The sequence below is a fragment of the Drosophila tropicalis genome, unplaced genomic scaffold, assembly GCF_018151085.1.
Source record: "Drosophila tropicalis isolate 14030-0801.00 unplaced genomic scaffold, ASM1815108v1 contig_413, whole genome shotgun sequence".
In the NCBI taxonomy this organism is placed as follows: Eukaryota; Metazoa; Arthropoda; class Insecta; order Diptera; family Drosophilidae; genus Drosophila; species Drosophila tropicalis.
The window spans coordinates 727,751-754,410 of NW_027172877.1; the positions used below are offsets into that span (position 1 = coordinate 727,751).

At 42.0% G+C, this 26,660-nt stretch overlaps 1 protein-coding gene across 1 annotated transcript in view; it reads left to right on the top strand.

Annotated features, from left to right (window-relative positions):
- Nucleotides 1-17,932, top strand: part of Tmtc2 (Transmembrane O-mannosyltransferase targeting cadherins 2) — a 42,975-nt gene extending 25,043 nt beyond the window's left edge. Inside the window, exons 3-11 of the mRNA XM_068285636.1 lie at nucleotides 12,105-12,191; nucleotides 13,088-13,646; nucleotides 13,746-14,892; nucleotides 14,968-15,082; nucleotides 16,175-16,260; nucleotides 16,338-16,726; nucleotides 16,796-16,880; nucleotides 16,939-17,096; nucleotides 17,158-17,932. Coding sequence (XP_068141737.1) covers nucleotides 12,105-12,191; nucleotides 13,088-13,646; nucleotides 13,746-14,892; nucleotides 14,968-15,082; nucleotides 16,175-16,260; nucleotides 16,338-16,726; nucleotides 16,796-16,880; nucleotides 16,939-17,096; nucleotides 17,158-17,331 — 2,800 coding nt within the window. The 3' untranslated portion in view covers nucleotides 17,332-17,932. The remainder of the gene's footprint in view (nucleotides 1-12,104; nucleotides 12,192-13,087; nucleotides 13,647-13,745; nucleotides 14,893-14,967; nucleotides 15,083-16,174; nucleotides 16,261-16,337; nucleotides 16,727-16,795; nucleotides 16,881-16,938; nucleotides 17,097-17,157) is intronic.
- Nucleotides 17,933-26,660: the final 8,728 nt, after the last annotated feature.

The window sequence follows — 26,660 nt, forward strand, 5'->3', positions numbered from 1 at the left end:
AACTGCGGCACTTTTTATAACTCCGTTGAAAGCTGCTGCCTCTGAACGGCTTTCAGTATTGCCAGTGTGCTTAAGTAAGACACACTGTGAGGAACATTATAATTAACTATAATATCCCACACAACAAGCCAGCAACAACACAATCAAGCGGTGCAAACGATGCACCAGATACAAGATATAGCCGAGACACAAACCAAACGTACGATATACGACCGAATCCGCTGCTGATGGATCGAACCGATTCGATATAAGTGGCATACGATCAAACGTGGCCAGTCTAACCACACGCAACCGTCGGCGATTTCGTACAAGCGGGAAGATGCGTGGAAAGCATAATGCAAGAAACCGATATGCACACACATGCGATGGGCAACCAAGTCCAATATGGCTCGATCCCATGATTTACGATCAAACATGACCGATCGAACCACATGCGACCGCTGGCAATTTCGTACAAGCGGGAAGATGCGTGGGGGGGCATGCATGCATTATATGAAACGATAATGGTTTATGCATTGCATAGGGGAATATGCGAACCGAAGGGGAAGGGATGAACGATAGGGAAGCCCTCTATCTGATAGATACGATATACGTATGAAAGTGCATTGCAGGGGAAATTAAACGAGTGCACACAGCACGCGTGCATCGCGACCCATATCACTGTTAGTCAACTAAGCTACATACGTCTTTTATTTCCTGTAAACACATTTAGCCATGTAAGCAACTTATGTTTATGCGACCCTAGCAAAATATGTGACCCAAGACACACTAGGTACTTCACTTCCCTTTTCTAGCATAAGCACTTTTTAGCCTAGCCATTCTTTGAATACTGCCGGTAAGCAAAATTCGCCGGAAGAGGCGACCCATTTCTGACACGATCCCAACGCCGCTGCCAACAGCACGACGCCGCAGCCAGCGCCCTATGGGCATCTCGGGATATATTTAAGGGACCACGCTCGACAGAGCCGGCAGTCTTAGTTTAGACGTGGAACTAATTGACTCAAGTATACAAGTCATGATCAACCAAGGGAGTTTTTAAGGCCTTACGAGTAACCTTAAAGGCTCAGACTAGTGAAACAAACAAGTGAAAGGATCAAGAAAAGTCAGAATAATTCGAGACGGCCTTACGAGTAACCTCTCAAATTATCCTGTAACCAGCAAGTCCTTGGAATAGGACTAAAACACCGTGTTTAGGCAAGAATCAAGTAAGATCAAACTGCCCCAGGACGATCCCCAGCATATTGGAAGGTACAAGGATATATCCTGTTACCGAAATTCCAGGAAAGAGCTCGGGACTCTTCTAAAAGAAACTTGTCATATCCAACCAAGCCCATAAACAATCGTAAATAAACATACCACCAAAACAAATCATTAAACAAACCTGTTCTAATTTCACCGGGGCACAAAATAAATTTTGTTGTGCCGAACCTAACCCAAGAGATAATTGTAAATATCCCGAAGGACGAAAAAGGATCGTTACAACTGGCGCCCAACGTGCTATACTGGTGAAATTTTAAACAAGACAAAGTTTGAAAATTGAGAGGAAAACATCAAAATGGGGAAAGGATGGATGTACCACATGAGGAAGGAGGATCTGCTACAAACAGGCCAAAGGATCGGAGTCAACATGAACGGCACGGTAGAGGAGATGAGAAAACAACTCGGCGAATGGATAGACAACCACGAGTCTGATCCAGAGTGGGGAGAGGAGATAAGAAGATTAGAACTCAAGTTCACAAAAATGTCCAAGCAAAAACCAGAAACAAGCGCAGCACAGTCTGGCGAGAATAGTGAGAACAAGGAGGCCGAGGAGTTCAAAAAAATAAATATCGCTACGCTAGCGATTCCTCCATTTGCACCACCAAGATGGGGAAGCGAAGGAGCATTAGACGGCACCGACACAAAGAGGGACTTAAGGAGACAAACGATAGACCCCAAGAACGCGGCACCACACACAACAAACAGGACCACCGAATACGCCAAGGTGGCAAAACAAGTGAGGGAGTGGACTTTCAGATTCGATGGCAATTCCAGACCGCTAGAATTTATAGAACAAATCGAGTGGTCAGCAGACATGTATGGCATCGAGCTGGACATGATCCCAAGAGCAATGCCAGAACTACTGAAAGACAAAGCACTCAAATGGTACCTCGCAAACAATAAGCAGTGGCGATCGTGGAAGGAATTCGTTGAGGGCTTCAGGAAATACTTCCTGCCAAGAGGATTCTTCAACAAATTGGCTGATCAAGTAAAAAATCGCAAACAACACAGAAACGAGTATTTCAAGGACTATATGGTCGACATGCAAACAATGATGAGACCCCTTAAAATACCAGAGTACGAGCAATTGGAGGTTATATTAGAAAATTGCACTCCAGATTTGAGGATATTCGTTCGGCCGCACAGAGTCAGAAACCTAGATGAGCTGATGCAGTTGGCGGAAGAACATGAGATGCTTGAACAAGAACGATCAGATTTCCATCGCCCAAACAATGCTCAAAGAACACACAACAACCAATCAAGCCATAGAGGAGGAAATAATTACGGGCCACCAGTCACACAGTGCCGAAGATGCCAAAACAACAGCATGGAGAACAATTCAAGACCAACCCAAGAAAATAAAAACATCCAAGAGGGAAGAGTCTTGAACCCAAACCAGGCATGCCGCAGATGCGGGGGAGCCGGACACTGGGCAAGGGAGTGCAACAATCAAAGACTCAATTTCTGTTGGCAGTGTGGAAGGATTGGGAAAAGAACAAAAGAGTGTTGTTGGAGTTCGGGAAACGAAAGGCGGTTCCAGCCTATCAGGGGCGAGCAGGGACCCAGCCAACAAGCTCCTCACCACTGATAGGCCAACTAATAGAGGAAGAGGATCAATTGTCAGCAATTATCGAAGTAGCAGGAGTCCACATAAAAGCGACAATTGACTCCGGAGCCACGAGCAGTTTTATCAGCAAACAAATGTTGGAAACGGTGGAAAAGAAAGGAGACCGAGAGACCACGAACAAGCAAGTACACATGGCGGACGGGAAGGTGAGAGACATCAACGAGCAATGGACAGGATACGTTCGGTTCGGAAACAAAGAAATGAACATAACATTTCTCATCATGCCAGACGGAATAGATGCTATAATCTTAGGATGGAATTTCCTAAGGCTGATGAATACCGAAATAGCATGCGGAGGCCACAGGATAAAAATTCCAACGGTGAAGAGGATGCAGGACAGGATAACCGAACGCATATCGATCGTGGTGACACAGAAGGAAGAGCAAACAGAAATACAAAGGTTTCTAGAACACGAACTGATGGAATTGGGGAAAATCAAGGGATCATCAAAAGTAGGTTTACACAGGATCACAATGAAGGATGATATACCAATAAAACAAAGGTATTACCCAAAAAATCCAAAAATACAGGGAGAAATCAACACAAAGGTCGATGAGCTGTTGTCAAAGGGATGCATCGAACCATCACAAAGCCCATATAGCTCACCCATAGTGATGGTGAGAAAGAAGCAGACGGGCAAATGGAGATTATGCGTAGATTTTAGACAGATTAACGCAAAATCTATAAAAGATGCATACCCAATGCCCCGCATCGATTACATCTTAAACCAACTATGTGAAGCGAAATTTATAAGCAGCCTAGACCTGAAGGACGGCTATTGGCAAATTCCGTTGGAAGAAAACAGCAGACCAATGACAGCATTCACAGTCCCAGGGAAAGGTTTATTCCAATGGAAAGTGATGCCATTCGGGTTACACTCCGCATCAGCAACGTTCCAACGGGCACTGGACCAAGTCATTGGCCCAGAAATGATACCAAATGCGTTCGCCTACCAAGATGACATAGTGGTAGTAAGCAAAACAATCAAAGAACACATGGACCACCTGCAAGAAGTGTTCAGGAGATTGAAAGAAGCAAACTTAAGAATAAATGCTGAAAAGTGCCAATTCTTTAGAAAAGAGCTAAAGTTTCTAGGCCACTTGGTAACAGAAAACGGTATTGCAACGGACCCAGACAAGGTGGCAGCAATAGCTCAATTGAAGCCGCCCACGTGCACAAAAGAATTACGGCAATATCTAGGAGTGGCTTCATGGTACAGACGATTCGTACCAAATTTTGCTATGATAACACACCCGTTAAACGCACTGCTCAAGAAAAAAACCAAATGGCATTGGAGCGAAGAGCATCAGGCAGCATTCGAATCGGTAAAAGAAAAACTCACGAGTAACTCAGTATTGGCATGCCCAGACTTCACAAAAATGTTCGTACTCCAGACAGATGCAAGCAACATAGGATTAGGGGCCATACTAGTACAAAACACCGAGGAGGGGGAAAGAGTGATTTCATATCTTTCGAGAGAGTTGAATCAAGCGGAGAAGAACTATTCGGCAACAGAAAAGGAATGCCTAGCAATAGTGTGGGCAGTACGCAAGCTGAGACCATATCTCGAGGGATACCGATTTAAGGTGGTGACAGACCACATGGCGTTGAAGTGGTTGAATAGTATAGAGAGCCCCACGGGCCGCATAGCTCGATGGGCACTGGAATTACAACAATACGATTTCGAAATAGCATATCGAAAGGGTAAATTAAACATTGTCGCCGATGCACTATCAAGACAACCGATGGAAGGGTGCAAAAGAATAGTAGACAATGGCGCCCGATTACGACAAGCAAACAAAGAATGTGAGTGGATTCAAGATATAATAAAGAAAATACAACAACAACCACAGAAATATCCAGATTACATAGTAGAAAACAGCCAGGTGTACAGGAATATTCCGCATAGAGCAGGCCAAGAAGAAGTAATATCATGGAAATTGTGTGTGCCCAAGACGCTACGAAACCAAGTGATGGAAGAAAACCACACTTCCATAACGGCAGGGCATACAGGAAACAGGCGAACGATCGCTAGAACTGCGTCAAGATATTATTGGCCAGGAATGCAACGAGATATCAAGAAATTCGTGGGAAAGTGTACAACGTGTCAACAATACAAACCCAACCAACAGCAAGCAGCAGGAAAAATGCTGACGCAAATACCGGATGAACCATGGGCCACCGTCTGCGCTGATTTCGTCGGACCCTTACCACGGTCGAAACATGGAAACTCAATGTTACTAGTAATCATTGACCGATTTTCAAAATGGACAGAACTGATACCCATGCGAAAGGCAACTGCGGAGAATCTAATCAAGGCCTTTAGGGAAAGGATTCTGTCGAGATTTGGAGTTCCTAAAGTGGTAATAACGGACAATGGGGTCCAATTCACTAGCAGAACATTTAAGAAAATGCTAGAGGAATGGGGATGCCACCACCAATTAACAGCACCATACACACCACAAGAAAACCCAACCGAAAGGGCAAACAGAACAGTGAAAACAATGATTGCTCAGTTTACCGGTGAAAATCAACGGAATTGGGATGAGAGCTGGCCGGAAATAACACTGGCTGTAAATACTAGTCAATCAGAGTCAACTGGATTTACGCCAGCATATGCGATACAAGGACGTGAACCTAGAATGCCAGGCGCGATATACGATAGTGTCACGACAGGCACAGGAAAGCAAAGCGTACCACCAGAGGCGAAGGTAAAACAAGTACAAGAGCTGTTCGAGCTAATAAGACGTAATCTGGAGACGGCGGCACAAAATCAGGCACGTCACTATAACCTAAGGAGGAGAGAGTGGAGACCAACAATTGGAACCACAGTATGGGCAAAAGAACACCATCTCTCGAATGCGGCCGAAGGATTTGCAGCAAAGTTAGCACCAAGATTTGGAGGCCCCTATGAAGTGACAGGGTTTTTGTCTCCAGTTATATGTAAATTACGGCACAAAGAAACAGGAAAAACCAGGCAAGCACATATCAGCCAGATAAAACAACAAATTTGCGAACAAACAGATGGCAAGAAACTAGATGAACAATGAGAAGGACGACTCTGATGACATGGCAGCGAGAAAGAAATACACATACAGAAAACAAACACAAGGTACAAGGGACAGGGGAGGGCAAATCACTCCCGAAGAAGGGGGAGTGTGAGGAACATTATAATTAACTATAATATCCCACACAACAAGCCAGCAACAACACAATCAAGCGGTGCAAGCGATGCACCAGATACAAGATATAGCCGAGACACAAACCAAACGTACGATATACGACCGAATCCGCTGCTGATGGATCGAACCGATTCGATATAAGTGGCATACGATCAAACGTGGCCAGTCTAACCACACGCAACCGTCGGCGATTTCGTACAAGCGGGAAGATGCGTGGAAAGCATAATGCAAGAAACCGATGTGCACACACATGCGATGGGCAACCAAGTCCAATATGGCTCGATCCCATGATTTACGATCAAACATGACCGATCGAACCACATGCGACCGCTGGCAATTTCGTACAAGCGGGAAGATGCGTGGGGGGGCATGCATGCATTATATGAAACGATAATGGTTTATGCATTGCATAGGGGAATATGCGAACCGAAGGGGAAGGGATGAACGATAGGGAAGCCCTCTATCTGATAGATACGATATACGTATGAAAGTGCATTGCAGGGGGAAATTAAACGAGTGCACACAGCACGCGTGCATCGCGACCCATATCACTGTTAGTCAACTAAGCTACATACGTCTTTTATTTCCTGTAAACACATTTAGCCATGTAAGCAACTTATGTTTATGCGACCCTAGCAAAATATGTGACCCAAGACACACTAGGTACTTCACTTCCCTTTTCTAGCATAAGCACTTTTTAGCCTAGCCATTCTTTGAATACTGCCGGTAAGCAAAATTCGCCGGAAGAGGCGACCCATTTCTGACACGATCCCAACGCCGCTGCCAACAGCACGACGCCGCAGCCAGCGCCCTATGGGCATCTCGGGATATATTTAAGGGACCACGCTCGACAGAGCCGGCAGTCTTAGTTTAGACGTGGAACTAATTGACTCAAGTATACAAGTCATGATCAACCAAGGGAGTTTTTAAGGCCTTACGAGTAACCTTAAAGGCTCAGACTAGTGAAACAAACAAGTGAAAGGATCAAGAAAAGTCAGAATAATTCGAGACGGCCTTACGAGTAACCTCTCAAATTATCCTGTAACCAGCAAGTCCTTGGAATAGGACTAAAACACCGTGTTTAGGCAAGAATCAAGTAAGATCAAACTGCCCCAGGACGATCCCCAGCATATTGGAAGGTACAAGGATATATCCTGTTACCGAAATTCCAGGAAAGAGCTCGGGACTCTTCTAAAAGAAACTTGTCATATCCAACCAAGCCCATAAACAATCGTAAATAAACATACCACCAAAACAAATCATTAAACAAACCTGTTCTAATTTCACCGGGGCACAAAATAAATTTTGTTGTGCCGAACCTAACCCAAGAGATAATTGTAAATATCCCGAAGGACGAAAAAGGATCGTTACAACACAGGAGAGACCGTTGCGGTGTGGTGAGGTGAGGTGAGGTGTGGTATGGTCTGGGGTCATGTGGGATCCACAAGCAATAGTACGAACAGTTGGCCAAATGTTCAACGAGTTCAACAAAAAACCAAAAAATACAAAAAAATCGAAATGAAAACTTTTCTCCGCCTGAAAGCAGAAAATATGAAAAGTTTTTTTTCTCCTCCTTTTTTCGTAAATCTACCACGCCTCCAATTTTTGGTAAGCTGTATATATGTGAGTATAAATGTATATAGAGGGGCGTGTGGGAGTCGGTGGGTGATAGTAGGAACTGCCTTTTTGTGATTAGCATAAAACTGCCAAAGTCTGTATGGGTTGGGGCCGGGAGCGGGGGGCGGTAGACCATAAACATTCATAGACTCATGTGTGGGTTAGATTTTTGGTCGAAAAATACTCGAAAAGCTGCTGACTGACCACAGCAGGAGAGAGAAAGAGACAGAGTACGAGTTTACAATGCATCCAATGGGCCATCGACTTCAACTTCAGCTCGTTTGCATGTGTTGCGCTTTTGCTGGAAGGCGCTTACCTTCCATACGAATGGTTTGTTGCATAGGAAGGGAGCTGGGTTGGCTTTTTGGTTTTTTTTTCGCTTCGTTTTAGGTGGTGTTGTCGGGTGGTGGCAATATTTGGCAAGGCTAAACCAGTTTAGTTGGCCAAACATTATCATAACTTGGTCGTTTGCAAGCCGCAATGGTGTGTAATCGTTTCATTTTTAAAACGTTTTTCGGCATTTACCAGTCGCTTTTCCATTCATTATTTCGTTGTAGCCTGTACCTACTTTAAATGCAGACTGTCTTTTTTGCTGCATAATAATCAACTTTCGTTTTCGTACAGCAATTTATAGCAAATTTACCCTTTGGGGGGAGAATTTCACCCTTTTTTTTCCTCTATTTTGTGGTATACTTTCCCCCGAAAATTGGCAGCAGGTGTCGTTGCCATGTAATTAATTTTATGCATAATCAAGCAAATACCTCAAAAAACGAGCCTATTAATTATAGTTTTTGCTTTGCCACCGAAAAAAAATGACTTCATTTGACTGGGCGTGTAGATTTTGGCGTTTTGGGGGAAGCAAAATTAATTCAATGCGCTTAAATTTCACGTCTATTAGTCTCTGGAGTGTTACGCCAGTTTCTAATTTCCATACATTTTCTTTTTTTGTCCTGCTGCTGTGTTTGGCATTTGGGCCATGTGGCCATAGCCGCGGTAGGCAATTAATTTAGAATTTTAATACCCAAAAGTCGCAGAGAGCACAAGAGCATGCAGTAGCCCGCCTAACTTAAACATTACTTCTCCCACCCCCACCCTTCTACCGACATTTATGTAGTAGATGGCTAATTGTGGCTTGCAAAATATAAACCCTTACATGACCCTGGACATTGCCTAGTTTTGGTTAGGAAATTAAAGTTAGCGCCAACCTTCGACGAAAAGTCTGGTTAAATGTATGCCCACACTCACACTGGCAAACATCTGCGTCAAGCAAATTTAATTAGCCAGAGGAATGCTGAAAAATGTGCGCCAAATGTTACTGGGCGAAAATAACTTTGGATTCCATGCAAATGCCCACACAAAAGAATAAAGAACTTGAATTTAAGCTTCAGACTGATTGCCAAAACTTTTACAAAATACGTTCTCCAACAAAGTTGGGTGAAACAGAAGTTTCCTTTTCATTGAAGTAGCGAATAAAGGACATCCATTGTCTAACTTAAGGTTAAGTAGCTATGAAATCCAACTAAATGAAACAAATTATGGCACCATAGCATTGAAATTTAATTAATATCAAAAGTCGGGGTCACCACTCCACACTGAGCCGAAAACCACTAAAAATGCGGCACAAAGTCGAATGTAGATATTAAACAAACAAAAATAATTCCCATCGCTAATATGTTAATGACAACAGAGCGTATACGTAATCATACAACCAAGTTTGAAGTAAATTTCTAAAGACATATAACGAATTGAAACATTTCTGTGAATGTTTTGAATGTATAAGGATACTTTCACGATGAAAGAATTGTTTCAACAGTTTTCTTTCAATTTTTATTGAAAACTTTTATTATTTCGATTAACTTTAATTAAAATTCTAGTATCGAAAAGCTAACATCCATAAATGGCAACATGAGGCACAATACTGGGTATCCTTGGACCTTGAATTACAAAATATTTGCGTCAGGGTCACCATTAATTAAATAACACTTTTATGGTATTGTCAAATAGCTGAAAATGAGCAAACAAATTCTATCTGGCCTATGTATGAGCATTCAGAAGGGGAGGCAACCTTCATTTGGAAGTTCTTTGGAGTGTGCATAATGCTCAAACAGCACTGAATGAATGAAGGTAGGGACTGGGACTGGGACTGGGATAGCAGCAGCGAGGCACGGGCCATTGCGTGGCCAGTTCTAACACCTTGGCAAGCGGAAACGGAAACTGTCAAAGGCACAACAAACAACGTAACGCAACAACGTAGAAGAAATAAAAACCATTAGACGACACAATTTACTAGGTCAGCAGAGCTGTTCAGGTGGCAGGGCAATAAAAACAGAAGAGAAATGCCAACTGACTAAAGTTCCTTGAGTGGAAAGTGGAAAGTTGTGTAAACAGTTTAAAGTGCAGAGCAAAATTTAATCAACAATGAGGCAAACAAAACAAATAAATCGTCGACCCTCCGAACAAAATTGAGACAATGAAAAGGTCTGTAATTTATTATGTGGTCGAGAGCTAATTACAAAAATAAAACATGATTTATGGGCCAAACGATAAAATAAGAAAGTTAACATATAACGACACATGGGGAGAAGGGGACTGAAGGAACCATAGGAAGGAAATGTATAAGGATAGCGAGCAAGCAAACAACAATGGATGAAGCGCAAAGAGTGAGCAAAATTGGCGAAGAAGGATCAACTTGTTGGCAATTATTTGTATATGATTTCGTATGCGAGTCTCGCATGCTGATATTTTAAATGTAAGTTGACAGTATAGGAGGGCGAAGTGCGCACCAAAGAAGATGTTGAAGATTGTAAGCAGGAAATGAATTGGAAGTAAACTGCAAGCAAATCAATCAGGCAAACTTGCACACGCACACACGGAGAAAGACATAGAGACAGAGAAGAGAGGCAGACAAAAGAAAAGCGAAAGCAAAGCCCATCATTATGGCTCATTAGTAAAGCAATTTTCGGTGTCTTTCGTTTCGTTCGTTTAGTCGCATTCTGCTCCTCCATTTCTGGCTATGAGTGTTGTTTATATTGAATGCTGCTAATTTGCTCATAAGCCGCTTCTGGGGCCTCGACAAAACTATGCCGGGTCATTCACTAAGTCCCCAGGCAGGACTAAGCCTCACTGCTTATTACAAGCAAAAACGGCACAAAAATGAGGGGAGACACAAATCCAAAGAGAGAAGCAACCCACACACACATACGCAGCCGAATGAGCCCCCCCAACATATACATACACACACACACACACAGAGCTCTTTGAGAACACATTTCGCTCCATTCCCCAACAATTCCATTCCATTTCATCTCATTGATTTTTACATGCAATTCTCTCGGGAAAACGGAAGCTTAGTTGAGGCAACCGAAAAAATAATTAACCGCAAATGTAGAGACAAAAATCTGCAAAACATCCCAAAAGGGATGTGGATGACCATACACACACACACACACACATACAATGAGAATGGGTTAATGTGCCGGTGATGGTGATGGTTGGCGTTGGCGTACTTTAAGAACAACAAGATACACTCCGGAGCCTTGTTGATAGCCTTTATTGTTTCACATGTTGACAATGGCAGCAGGAGCAGCAACAGCAACAGCCACTCTTTACATAGAGTCCTGTCTTGGTATGTCCTCGTGTGCTCTGCTCTGCTTCTCATTATGTGTAATGGCTACAACAGGCAGCAGCAGCAACATCATCAACAGAAATGACAACAATGCTATGGAGGAAAAGAGGAAGTCATGAATGCAATCTACCTGCACATTTCCCTTCTTCATGAGAGAGAGAGAGAGAGAGAGAGAGAGATAGAAAAAGAGAGAATAAGCGAAGGGAAAGAGTCGGCTAACTGTCTGACTGGCTATTGCCCAACTAACAGTGACTTGTCCTCTGGCATCTCACAAAACAAAACACAAACAAAAAGACAACGGAAAAAACTCTAGCCAAAAACAGGGCTGGGCCCATCATCTAACCAGATGAATTACAATAACAGACATTTTAAATTAAATTTAAAGCTCTACAAATAAATGTCCTGTCATAGACAAATCTTACGCAGAATTTTAGCTAAAGGGACTTGGATGATTCAAACCACAAGCTATAAACTATGAAGATGTTTGGCTGATCCTTCTCGGAAGATGCTGTAGCCAAGGAAACTGCTTCCTTAACTGGTGGAGGATTCTTTTCTAAAGTTTTTTAATAGAAATTCTGATATTATAATTCGTTAGAAAGTTGGTGGTCTAACCCATTTTGGGTCTCTCTAAAGAAAGAAGTAAAAGTTTAGTACAGACCTTTATACTTATAATCTTTGCGTTAAACAATTAGTTCTCACTCTGATTCTGCAAAATATATGTATATTTTAAGCTGGTTTATAAATATATTGTGCATCCTTTAATCGATATTATTTTGTGTCTTTTTCTTTTTAGTATGGACTACACATGTCTCTTTTGCTGCAGCTTGGCTTTCGTTCTCTATTTGAATACACTTAATGCCGGCTTCGTTTACGATGACAGGTAAGAAGAAAAAATAATGTAATGTTTAAGCTTAAGGTGAAATTTATTAAAGTTGCGATAGGAAAAAACTTCAAAGACATTTCTAGTTGTGCTTAAAATCGAATTTCAAGCCAAACACACACTTACGCATACTGGGTCTGGCGGAGTGGGGGGCTCAGACCAAGGCGGCGCTCGCAGTGACTTGATGCGGCATTAGAGTGGCATTTGTTTATGCGAACCACAGATGGTAGAAAGAGCGAAAGAGTAAGTGAAAGTGTGTGTGTGAGAGCGAGAGAGTCATAGAGAGGCATCATCGGTATTGGCCATGATATAGAAGCTGATGCTGTTACCACGAGGCAGCTGTCGTTGTCACGAACACCAAGCCAAAATCCTACAAAAGTCCGCCTGCCGTGCGTGCAAAAGGTGCGCTAGAATGGGGATCCAAAGACCAAAAGAATGTGTGTTTCTATGTATGTGTGTGTGTGTGTGTTGTTTGAGAAAAAAGCCAACAGCAGGATGTAGCCGATGATGTTGTCGTAGTCGTTGTATGTAGTTGCCGTTGACTGCGCTGCAATGCGTGCTGATGGTGACGGTGAAGCTCGAGCCAGAGAGAGCTAAGGCTTGATGATGCCATCAGTGACATTGTCGAGGCATAGCATCCATCGCATACGACTTTGCTTTGTTTTTCTCACAAATATGCCAGCACTTCGATCGTTCTATAGTCAGATGTCGTAATGATGCCGCTACATGGCTGCAAATGTATACACGCTTAGCCCCACGTTGGGAGCCAATTTTAAAAATAGTTAAATTAAGCCCTCGCATGGGATGCGAAATCAATAAAAGTGGAATATAAAATATTATTACCTATTTCAATAAGGGAAAAACTCAAATTATTATATATTTTCTTATCCTTGCAGACGCGCCATTCTTTCAAATGCGGATGTCTCAGGTGGAGCACCATGGCAGCGAAGCTTTGTCAATGATTTCTGGGGTACACCATTGACAGACAGTGGTTCCCATGGTTCCTGGCGTCCATTGTGTGTGCTTAGCTTTCGCCTCAATTATTTTCTGGGCGGTGGTTTTGCCCCTTGGGGATTTCATTTGGTTAACAATCTGTTGCATTGCATAGCCACGGCTCTGGTGGTGCGAGTGGCTCGCACTCTACTGGCCTCGGTGTGGGCTATTCTGGCAGCCGGAGCCCTATTCGCAGTCCATCCCATTCACACCGAAGCGGTGGCTGGTGTTGTGGGTCGAGCTGATGTAGCAGCATGTGTGTGCTACCTTCTGACATATCTCAGCTATTTGAGGCATATGCGTTGGCGAGAATCGGCAGATCCACGTCAATGGTTGGCATTGGGCGCCACCTTGGTTTTGGCCCTGTTAGCCTTGCTCTGCAAAGAGACGGCCATAACAGCATTGGTGGTGTGTGGTCTCATCGATGTGATGAGAGGCTTAACAAGTGGACAATTGGATAAGGTAAGTAAAGCATTGCCAAAAGATGTTTTTTTCGTTGGTATTCCTCTGGTTTTTACTAATTGTAAATTTTTTTATACTCTATGCGCTTTCCATTATTAGCAACGGCTGCGTTCTCTGTTCATTGTGTTTGGCGTACTTGTGGCTACTGCTTATTATCGTATGGTTATTGTACCAGGACCACAAACAGCATTCTCCAGTGCTGATAATCCTATTGCACGCACTGCTTCCGCCTGGACGCGGTGGTTAACATTTCTCTATTTGCCGGTATTTAATTTGAAGCTAATGCTTCAACCGCAAACATTGAGCTTTGATTGGGGCATGGATGCCTTGCCACGTGTTGTAACATTATGGGATCGTAGGAATGTGCAATCCGCATGTTTCTATTCTCTGTTGGGAAGCGTGGCGTGGCGCAGTTGTCGCCGCTTGTTAAACCAGGGGGAAACACAAAACCAGGGAGCAGCTGGAGTTGGTGCTAGTGGATCGTCTTATGCCCAATATCACATACAGAAGGTTAGTCGGAAGTCACGCTCAAAGCGTAAGCGACTGACCAACAGCAACAGTAACAAGTACCATGCCTTTGAGGCCACCTTTAATCATCATCATCAGCAGCAGCAACATCATCAAGATGCGCTTCCATTTACCAAATCGCCGATTGCCTGCAACGATTGCAACAATAACAACAGTAACTTTGTCTACACGACGTCGTCGGGGTCACCATCAAGCACCCAAACACCACCTCACCTAGTGCCGTCTTCCGTGTTTCGGGGTTCTCGAAGTAGTAGTAGCTGTAGCAACAGCACCTCCAGTTCCAGTTCAAGTTCAACTTCTAGTTCCAGTTCCACGTGCAGTTCCCTACTATATAGCACTTCGAGCACAGTCATTTCACCGTCGTATATTTTGGATGGAATGTCGCCGATGAAACGACATTCATGTATTTTGCTGATGTCATTTGCCTTCTTGGCGTTACCCTTTCTGCCCGCTTCAAATCTCTTCTTTTACGTGGGCTTTGTGGTCGCCGAGCGTTTACTGTACCTGCCCAGTGTAGGTTTCTGCCTGCTTGTGGGCTACGGAATCTCCAAACTGCTAGCTTGCTCTCAGCTAAGTGGCACGAGGACACGTTGTGCTTTACTCTTAGGCTTTAGTCTGCTCCTTGGAGCGATGAGTTTAAGAACAATTCGCCGCAATGCTGATTGGAGAGACGAGGAGAGTCTGTACAGGAGTGCAATTGCCATCAATCCGCCAAAGGGTAAGGCTCAGATCAAGGGATCAAATGCCGAATTAAGCTAATTATAATGTTTTGTTCTCGTGTTATCTATTGCAGCGCTAGGCAATCTGGGCAGCGTGCTAAGCTCGCAAGCTCGCTACGAAGAGGCCAAACATGTGCTTCAGGAGGCCATCAAGTATAGACCCAATATGGCGGATGTACATTTCAATCTGTAAGTACTTACTCGTCCTATACAATTTTGCTTTGTCGTTGCGCATTTAACGCACTCACATATAATTCAGCATTGCATCTCAGTTATGAAACTGGTAATACAATGCCGAACAAGCCATCAAATGAAGCCCATTTTGTTCATCTCTTGTCTCGGCTTTAGTTTTTTGTTTCCCCCCATCTTTATGCCCATTTGCGTGCTGCAAAAGTATGCGCATTTCGTGCTGCATACTTTCCATAGAGCACAGCACAAATGCTCAACACAAAAGTCCTTAGCTTTCACACTCTACCAGTTGTAGTTGTAGTCGACGTCTGTCAACGTCCTGACAAACTCTGTTGTCTGTTCCTTCGGAATGCAACGGAACGAGACGCGACGAGACAACAACATAACGGGCCAAAGAATAAAACAGAAAAAGTGCCAGCACAAAACACTGCAAAAGCAAAAAACACGCGGAGTTGCGCTTTGAATATTCAGTGCGTCATTTTAGCAAGCTTTTTTTTTGCTCATAGCTTTAGCCCATTTTTTCCTTTTTCTTTCTATACCATTCACTCTGCTCCGTCTGTCAACGTCAGATTAGTGCATGAAGTTTTTGGCCTAGCCCTTCCTACCAGCTTGGTGTTACTTGAAAGCAGGTCACAGTTTTCCAAGAAGGGGGTAATCGAAAATCAATGTTGTTAAACCTGAACCGCAGTAACATCACGAGCATTTCCTGCATTTCTTGTGAATTATTTACGATGATCAAGTAATCAGTAGCAATGGTGCTTAGGGCCCTATCGTTTGAGGACGTCCAGGATGGGGAGGAGCACTGAAAGATAATCCAAAAATCAGTAAGCTGTATAATTTTACTTGCTTCCTTTCGCTCCCCCGTGAACCTTTCCACGCTTTACGTCATTCGCAGGCGCTGTATAAGTGCTGTTGGCTTTTGAGAATAGCGACAGCAAACTAATTACATAAATTCAAGTGGAGACTCTAGCAAGTTTGTAGCTCCATCGTGCCGCTCTAATTAGTTTGAAGCAGTGGGACAAGTTCATCTATATTCGCAAAGAAGAGAAGCGTCTATTAATGTCAGCACTTTTACTTTTCAACTTTTTCCAGGGGCATTTTGCATCAGAATCAACAGGACTATGAGTCAGCCGTAGAGTGCTTTCAGCGTGCCATACAGTTCCGACCGAATTTGGCGGGTAAGAGAATCCTTTACCTTTTGATTGCTTTGATGACCTTAACCCCTCTCTCTCTTTTATACTTTTATCTTCATTAGTGGCCTATCTAAATCTGGGCATATCATTCATTGCCTTGGGTAAAAGGCAAGAGGCCATTGAAATTCTTCAACTGGGCTCAAATTTGGACGGATCTAAGGTCCGCGATCGTTTGGCCCACGATCAGGCTCGTAGTTCCGCCTATCTACAATTGGGTTCACTCTATGTAGAGCAGGGCAAGCTCCAACGTGCTTTGGCTGTCTATCGCGAGGCCCTCTCCTCGCTGCCCATCTACCAACAGCAACGGGAAATTCTATTTCAACGCATTGGCGATGTCTTTGGTCGCCTACAGCAGTGGGATGAAGCTGAACTGCATCATCGTAAGGCCTTAGAACTGCAACCCAATCAGGTGGCAGCCCATTTGTCCTATGGCATAACTTTAGCCAGAAATGTAAGAAGCAGTAAACTTAGGCGACTATGCCGAAAAAACTAAATGTTTCCTCTTTTGTAACCTTTACAGAGCAGTCGCGCTTCGGAGGCGGAAATGTGGTTTAAACGAGCCTTGAAATTGGCTCCAGAGCAGGCCAGCGTTTACCATCACTATGGTAAGTGTCATGATTATCTCTTCGTTTCGTATTTAAATCAAATTCCTTTTCATTTTAGCCGAGTTTCTGTCACTGCAATCGCGTCATCACGAGTCCGCTGTCTATCATCGACGAGCTGCCGAATTGGCGCCCAAGGATTATGCCTTAGTAGTGGCTGCTGCCACCGCATTGAGGCTGATTGAACGTAAAGTTGATGCAGAGTTTTGGTATAGAAAGGTGAGTACTCGAATCGATGTTAATCTGATATCTCGTTTAACAAATTCCCTTATGTTTGTAGGCTGTGGCGTTGCGTCCTGATGATGCTCATGCCCATACGAATCTGGGCGCAATTCTACATCTGTTGGGACGGACACATCATGCGGCAGCCAGCTACAAGGCAGCCCTTCGACTGCAACCAGGAGATGCCATCACGTTAGGCAATCTAGCCAAATTGGGTGTCACGAATGTTTAGCTAACTCTAACCTAAAGAAAGTTATTTTTATAATAAACCGTTAGATAACTCTACAGAATTTATACGAAGGACTTCGATACATATATTGTATATCAACAACTAGATCAGCCTGTAAATAAATATTAATCCCAACCCGCACCTCCAAACAAAAAACAAACAAAATTCAGCGACCAATAAAAAATTTAAACCAAATGGAAGCGGAGAGAACAATAATTAAAATATATCCAAATTGTGGGTAGGTGGCCGGGACTGTACCTACTCCTCCTGTAATAAGCTTAACAAGAACTATTAATGTATATTATTGTAAATACGATCCAAATTAATGAAACCAAATATATATATATACATATAGATATATAAATATACATATATTGACTTATGCCTAATCAATGTGTGGTGTGGCTTCTTTAATTGATTGTTTTGTTCTGTTTTGATTTGTACATTATTATTGTCTATAAAAGTACATTTGTAATACATATTATTTTTGTTTTAAGCGAATTGTAAAAATATAACAAACAAAAAGGAAAAGAAACCAAAACACAATGAAGCATACATAATACATGAAATGGAGAAGTATAAAATAAATTGAACAGAAACAAAACCTATTGAAAATCAAAATGGTTATTCATTTCAAGGGCAAGGACATTTTTGAGGCTTGGAAATATTGCAAATTTCCAAGTGATTATTTCAGTCAAGTAAATATTTGTTGTCTTTCCACATAATTAAAACCAGTTTGAGTTTATTTAATACTTAAAACGTCTTAAAATACCAGGGACAAACACAATCTGTGTCAAAATTTGTAAGCCAAAGTCGATGTTGAGAGAATGGGCATGAGGATAAGCATGAGAATGGGAGACGATACCACTTAAGCCGGTTGCCAAACCACAACCGAGCAGAGGAAATAAGGCGTTGCGTCTTATGCCAACTAAATCGTAGGATTATGAATTACAATATACTCCAAGAAAAGACCGTTTGCCAAGATGCTAGTTGTGTTGGCAAACTGGAGGATATCTGAAGGTTCCCAGCTGCAGTCATAATATTGCCACAGCTCTAAATGGCAGGCTCATGGTTCGTCTGACTCTGTCCTTTCGGTTTCGGAGCGATAAAGGTGATGACTTCTGACATGCAAACGGCTGGCAGAGGAGCAGGCGACAGCAGCGACCAAGTGCACTCTGGAGCAGCAGCAGCAGCAACCAATTGGTTTTGGCTAGTCAAGTGGAGGCTTGTGTTGGTTATTGTAGTTGCCGTTGTTGTTGTTGTTCTAGAACGTGCACAAGGAGTGCCTTTCGAGAATGTATCAGTGAGTCTGTCCTTCAGTGTGTCAGTCCGTCAGTCACTCAGTTGCACGAGAACGGCATCCTCTGAAACGGTGTCATGTTGCCAGCCACTAAATGTGCTCGTCGTCAGCGACTGAGGAGCGAGAGAGAAAAGCATTGCTGCTCACTAATTGCAGGCGCCTCTCAACTCAATCCTTTTTGCTTTCTCCCCCGCGAACCCCTCCCGATGCACCTCAACAGTTTTGCCGTCTGGCTTTCTTACAAAATGACTCGTTAGCTGGAGAAGCAAGAGAGAGAGACAGAATTAAAGTAGATGGAGGAAAGTACTGAAGTACTGGCGTTCAGTGCGCTAATTACTGACAGTCTCAGTGGCTAGTGGCACGCGGATTTATGACAAGACATCGTCAACGTCCACTCTTTCTATATCTGGATGAAAAGCCTTTAAAGACGCCCCGCCACAGACGTGGCGATGTGGAGTGAAGTGAAACCGTAAACCACCTGCCAAATGCACCCACGCCGACGCAACTAATTTAAGCTAATTATAGCCCCGAGCTACTTTTGTGTGCACTGAAGATGACGGACATAAAGAGCCCAGACCGGACCAAAAACAAAAAAAACCTTGTTTGATGTGTAAAGCACACACACATAACCCCAAAAAAAAAAAAAAATCGCTTCATAGTTTTATGTTTTAATTGTGGCTTACGTTTGATTTAGCCAAAGGACATACAACGGCCATGACAGGAGCAAAAAACAAAGGCAAACAAACATGATGCTGGTGCCACAGACACACACACACACATACAAAATTACACACAAAGTAAGCGAGAGCATACAAGTGTGGGCTGTGGTATGAAAGGCCACTTTTATTTACAAGTGGGTGATGGCAAATCCAAAATCATTTGTTATTTGCACATTTGCCAAAAAGTAGAACGAAAAACTTTTTGTCTATTTCATCCGCTTTCTACCAATCTTTCTCTCTCTCTCTTTGCTTTTATATCTATCTATCTCTGTCGTTGTGGCTCTCTCTTAAATCGTTCTTGATGAGGGTCAGCCTTCAAAATACTCCCGCCTGACCACTTCAAAAACTCTCAACTTTTTCTCTGTTTTCATTTTTTTTTTTATGCTGAACAATAGATAAATTGATGCTGGTGCTGGCTGCTGTTGTCATGACTTATCAGTCACATGGTTAGATTAGAAATAGACGAAGACAGAAGACATGTGTAGCAATTTTGTGTTTTTGGCTTCCAAAAACGATGAAGAACTTATTAAATGTATTTAAAAGGGGAATAAAAAATGTCTTGCTGAGGTGGTTCATCTTGGTTTTTGGCGCCCAACGTGGTGATCGATCTCGGCTTTATAAAAAGAAACACAAAAAAGGACATTGTTTTCAAAATAGTGTCCTACTGAGAAATAACACATTACTTGTATTACACAAAAGGTCGAGCTGAGGTGGTTTTGGTTCCATTGAATAACTTGGTGTCCTGCAAGGCTCTTAAGGTAATAATATTATTCTAGAAGCAGCTTGGATTTAAAATTAAAGAATTTCTTTTCTTCTTTCAATTTTTCAGAAGTGAGAAAAAAACTATTATGATTTGCGCTTCTGCTTTTTGTACTCAAGTGCAACTAATTAGCGTACGACTCACTTATCACTTTCAGATGTTGGTGCCTGCTCTTCTGGTTTTTCCTTTCGGTTTTTATTTTCTTTTGTTGTTGTTGTTGTTGTGTTGCTTCCTACCTACTTGACATGCAACAAAACGTGACAACGTCAACACTTTTGCATTCGCATAATAATCATATTGCAATATAATGGCGTGAAACAGCAACAACAGAAGAAACGCCTCATGCCACTTGCATGGGAAAAATGTTGTCTCTGACAGTTGACAGCACAGTTGAAGCTGCTGCTGCTGGAACAACGACAGCAGCGACTACGATGTACGCGATTCTTTTCTGAGTCTCTCTATCTCACTCAGTCTCACTCGGCTTTCCATTTTTTGTGTTGATTTTTTGTTTCTGTGACACTCTTTTCTGATGTTTTTTGCTGTTGCATTTTGTAATTGCACAAAAATAAACTGACTGCCGTTGATGGCTCAGAATCTGTTGCATAATTTTGGGCGCTGGCGCGTGTTCAAGTGCTAAAGTGGAGAAACTGAAGTCTATGCAATTTTTTCCCCCTTAAATCTAAAAGTAAAATATGCAAATTTCACAACAATTACACTTGTTGTTTGTGGCAAATTATTTGTCCTGTATGGCCAAACAATTAAAAATCAAAATGCCAAATTACACTTGTACATTCAACAAATTACATAGAACACACACAGCAACAAGAGCCGCAGCAACAGCATTCAAGGAGGGGAAACACAGTTCCAGCTGAACAAAATATAGAGACATCAGTAAACTAAGCTGACAGTAAAAAGTCCGTCCAAGCGTGTAATTAGAAATTATATCCAATTGCCCTGCGGCCACTCGAGCAACGAGCCAACCAACGTACGAACAATCCTCCTCATACACCACCTCTACCATGCCCTCTCGATTTTTGGTTTTTCCTAGATCGACCCTTACATTGCCTCTGTGTTTGTGTGTGAATGTGTGTAAAAATGCCTTTAGATTTTTCTCTATTTAAAGATGAACGCGTGAAGACACAACGAGATGCTCTATGTGGGTACACGACTCACAAATTTCGTTTTTAACCACTCGTCGTTTTGTGGTATTTCTCAGTTATCAAACTCTAAAATTAAAAATTCAAGAATTTAATCTTTCAAAATGATATGGTCTTCGGGAAAGGTTATCCTGGAATCAGTTTATCCTTTAAATTTGCATATATTTATATCGATTTCTATAACAAAAGATTATCGATAAAAATTTGTACTTGCTTGCTCGCCTTTGATCTATCAATAATTAATTTTTCTATCTTATATTTGCATTTCGATAACTTGTACTTTTTGAATTTCTTTGCTGTGGATACATTTGTAGACCTATTTTCGTAGATTTGTTGAATTTAGAATTGCTGTTTCGCTCACGACCACATCTCTAGCCATTTTTTTTTTGTGTGTGTGTGCGTGCGTGTTCCTGACACTGCAAAATGTTTAACTGCACTGGCAAAGGCATCTGACTGACTTTCCGGTTTGCCGCCTGCCAGCCTGCCTCGGTCTGCCTATGGCTGCCGAAAACCCCTTTTGGCAGCTGCCAAATTGTCTCTTGTGGTTGTCACACACTGCGTATTAGTAATGCGCCATACGCAGCGTCATTCTCTTTATTCCCTACATTCCCCAGTCACCCGACCCCGGTCCGTCCGGTCGTTTCGTTGTGTCAAGTGTCAATGTCTGTGCTTTCAATTACTAGAAATGTCAGACAAGTTGAAAATTAAATTCAGAATGCGTTTCACTTTGGACGTTTTTCGTGAAAAACTTTTACGCTAAACGCTTGTCAATGAAGCGTAAGTCAGAAAGGAAGTTCAAAAGGTAAACACACACCCAAACACCCACACACACACACGTCCACACTAATAATAAGCGCCTAAGAGTTGGCGCCCAACGTGGGGAACTTCGACTGCTTTTGTACTTAAGCTAAATGGCAAGCAAAGCTTAAACACAGCAGCCGAGCAAGCAAAGTCAAGGTGAAGAGCTGGCTTGAGAGAGTGTTGTCAATGAGTTTATAAGCCACTTTACAAACAAGCTAAAAATGTTTGGTGAAAAAAACTTCCAAGCCATCTTAATAGCTAATAGAAAATGACAAAAGGAGTGCGAAAGGCCAAAGAGATGAAGGAAAGAAGTAGAAAGAAAGAAAGAAAGACCAAGAAAGTGGATTTGCAGTTACTGTAGTTATCGATAAAGTCTTAAAGTTTAAACAGACACAGAAAGGACCCACGGAGGTCGAGCAATTGGTAAATAATTAAGGAAAATATGGAAAAACCTAGAATATAAAAAAGCATTGCTGAAATGTAAAGAGCATCAAACAGTTATACATAAAATGAAGCAAGTAAGTCGACTCGTCGACTCGGGTATACCATACACCAGGTGAAACAAATTTTTTTAAATTTCGAAAACCAAATGTACATATGTATGTATGTCTATTAAATTGTTTTTACATGTTTCATAGTATGTGCTATCTCGCTCACTCTACGAACACACGAGCACTCTAGCGCCGCTACTAGCCAACGGCCAATTCTGGCCTTGTGGACCGCGTAGTAAAATACGTTCATACGCATATTTTGCATGTTTCTAGTCCGATTTCAATAAAATTTGGTAGTTTTGTAGAAATAGATAAGATTAATTAGTCTGCCGAATTTGAATGCGATAGTCAAAAAACTACAGGAGAAAATCGGTTTTTTCTTAATTATGGAGGCGGAAGTGGGCGTGGCAAAATATGAAAATATATATACTCTGCGCGAATACTAAGCCAGTATACATACTAAATTTGGTGACTTTAGCTTTGTTTGTTTTTGATAAAATCAGTTTTGTTTGATTTGCGGGGGCGGAAGTGGGCGTGGCAAAATTTTTAAATAGCCAGTTTCTGCGCGTCTATTAAACTAGTCTGCATACCAAATTTGATGTCGGTAGCTGTCATAGTTTTTAAGAAAATCAGTTTTATGTAAATTCCGGGGGCGGAAGGGGGCGTGGCAAAAAGTTTAAACAATTAGTTTCTGCGCGCCAACTAAACGAGTATATAAACCAAATTTGATGTGTCTAGCTGTTATACTTTTTAAGAAAAACAGTTTTATGTGATTCCTGTGGGCGTAAGTGGGCGTGGCCGAAATTCCAATTAACTCTGAACATGTGCATACTACACGAGTATACATACCAAATTTGGTGGCTCTAGCTCTTATAGTCTCCGAGATCTGCGTGTTCATACGGACGGACGGACGGACGGACGGACGGACGGACGGACGGACGGACGGACGGACGGACGGACGGACGGACAGACGGACATGGCTAGATCGACTCGGCTATTCATCCTGATCAAGAATATATATACTTTATAGGGTCGGAGAAGCTTCCTTCTGCCTGTTACATACATTTTGGCGACTTTAATATACCATTTCACCCTATGGGTGTATGGTATAATAAATATGGAATTCCCATCCTAACAATGCAACCTGCAACATAAAATCTCCTATCAACTGTCCACCAAAACGAAAGAGAAAAAAAGGAACGAGAATTCGTTTCAAATTGTCAAATGTAACAAAGTCTTCAGAGGATACATTAGGAACACACAAGCATGACAATGGCAGGCCAGAGTGCAGAGATTCTAGAGAAGCAGCAGCAGGAAGGGGAATTGCACCAGACAATGAGACGAGTTGAATGCAAAGCTCAAGCTGGAGGAGGAGAATGTGGAGGAGATGGAGCTGTATATGGGTGTATGGCGACTCCCAACACCGACACATTTTTAACTTTTATGGCATTTTATTATGATTTTTTATGATTGTTTACAAGACAAGCGGCTTTTAAGCAGGCTCCAGCAATGCATAAACCTCTAACCTCTCTGTACCATGTTGAAACAAAATGCTTTTGTTTGGTGACATCAAGTTAAGTACCTGAGACCTCCCTCCATCAGCTCTCCGGTTCACTCCGCTTCGCCCACTTACTGAGAACAACTCAAATACACTCAACTTAAGGAGAGTGAGGGGTGGCGGGGAAGGGAAACTCAAGTGGATGCTTCCCTTTTACCCCATTTCATGTACGAGTATGTGTGTGACGTGACTCGAGTTCGTTTTGCATTTTGAAAATTTGCATTTTTAATGAAAAACGCTTTTAATTGCATGAAATTGTTTGACTTTGTTAAACAGAAGCAAAGAAAATAGAAATAGGAAAGAGACAGCGGGTGAGTCAGAGGATGAGAAATTTACACGCCAATGACTATCAACAGGAAACACAGGATGCAACACTTGGCAGCGCTGCCAACCACACCAAATTATAGCCAGGACAGAAAAATTGGCTGGCAAAAACTTGCCGAAAGTGTAGCAAACAGACAAACAGACAAACAAACAAACAGTCAGACAAATAGACAGACACTAGCAACTGGACGCCAACTGATAGCAAATATGTTCTCAAGTACTTTTACCCCCGAAAAAGAACAAGTCGAAGGAAACGTTTTTAAGCCAGCTCTAGACACAAAACTTTTACCTCGACAGAGAACCGGGGACCGACTAGAATTTTGTTGCTCGTTCCTCTGAGTCTTTGACTCGCTAAGCTGCTTAAATCTTTCATGTAAACTTTGTCGTCCAACTCTCTTTTTTTTTTTTTCTCTCTCTCTCTCTCTCTCTCTCTCTCTCTCTCTCTCTGGATTTCTCTATTTCACTTGCTCCGTTCTCTGTATCTGTCTGCTCATCATTTCTATAGTCGATCTTTTGGACTTAGTCACTTATCCGCCTTTAATGAAGCTAACAGCGTTTTGTTCGCTTTTTTTAACCCATACATATATGTTTGTATGTATCTATAGTCTGAAATGGTTTGACTAAGATATTTAAAATGTATATAAGCATTGTTTACATCAAATTTATGAAATTTTGTTGAATGTCATTGGGTAGGATGCAGCTAGATGATGACAAAGAAGAGTCTCTTAGAGGGTTAGAACTTTAGTTTGAAATAAATTTCAGGTCTCTAAGGAAAAATGTAGATAGATTCTACACTCTTTTTGAATCCTTTAACTTGAAATTGTTAACAATTATTAAGAAATAATTCAATGGATCTCGCATGTAATTAAGAGAACACACACACAACTAAAGATTTCTGAAACATCTTTTTTTTTTTAAATTCTAACTTTAAGGGCGACCTAGTAAATCGATATTAAATGTTACATTTGAATCTTTAAATAACTTTAGATCGAAGATGTTTTCGTTTTCCCGACCCCTTACCTTAACTTTTTTAAAGGTTATAAACATTTATCAAACTACATATATGAAGAATTTTGATATAAGTTCTTATGACATGAAGGAATAGTTTTTGGCTATTTCTAAACCGTTAACCAAGTAATGCTCTTGGTTTTGCTTAGCCACAGAGCGGTAATTGGAGTCGTATAAGGATGACTTTTATTACATTAGTTTATTGAACCACGAAATCGAAATATGTCTTTAGACAACTTTTTAGTCGATTTGACCTAACTTTCTAATAGTTATAGATGGTCCACTTTGTGTAAGTTATTTTGATTTCGAGGATAACTAAATTTTGCAAATTTAATGTGTGACCTTTCATCGCATTACCCAGATAAAACATTGGCAATATTTTTGAACTTGTGGCAAAGACTTAAATGGTACGCAAAAAATTAACATAATTTAGCTGGTGCGTAGATAAAACATTAAAACGAAGCCGCGACTAAATGCCACCTGTCAGTCATTTGATTTGGGTCAATGTACGCAAATTAAGAAAATGGCGTAAATTTTCATGGCGCTCTGCATTCTTTTGCTTTACGCCCTCGAAAAACACACCGCAAAGGTCGCCAAAAAAACGTTCAATTTCTTTTGGGATGGAGTTAGATGGAATGGGAAAATACATATAGAAAGAAACCGAACAGAAGTGCCAAGGTTTTTTACTCCTTTCGGGTTTCTCTCGTTATGTTGCCCTAATTGAAATTACTTCATTAGGCGGTGGCGGAATTTTAGTTGTTATTTTCCTTACCGCGCAGTGCTTTTGCAGGAGGAGCTCCTGCTCCTTCATTCTGCACAAACAGATGACAGTTGTAATCAAATTGGACGTGCACCATTAAGAATGCCCTCACCCTTCGGTCGCCCCTTCCCCCCTCCGCCGTGCCGCTCCATGCCTAAACGGAAATGGTCTCTCAAGTAGCTTGGAACTTGGCCAAATAAAAGTAAAACGAATTGAAAATTAAATACAAAATTTATAGCATTCTCGCGGGCTCTTGTCACGAAGCAGCACCAACCAGCAGCTCTAACGGGACACAAACAACACAAGTTCTATCTCTCTCTCTCTCTGCCCCTGGCCAAGCTGCAAGTACAGTTGGCCCCAACATATACTATTGCATTCTTCTTTCTCTTTCTCTCCAGCTATCTGGCTATCCCATTCTCTTCTCTGCTCTGTTGCTTGCAATAAGTGAAAATTT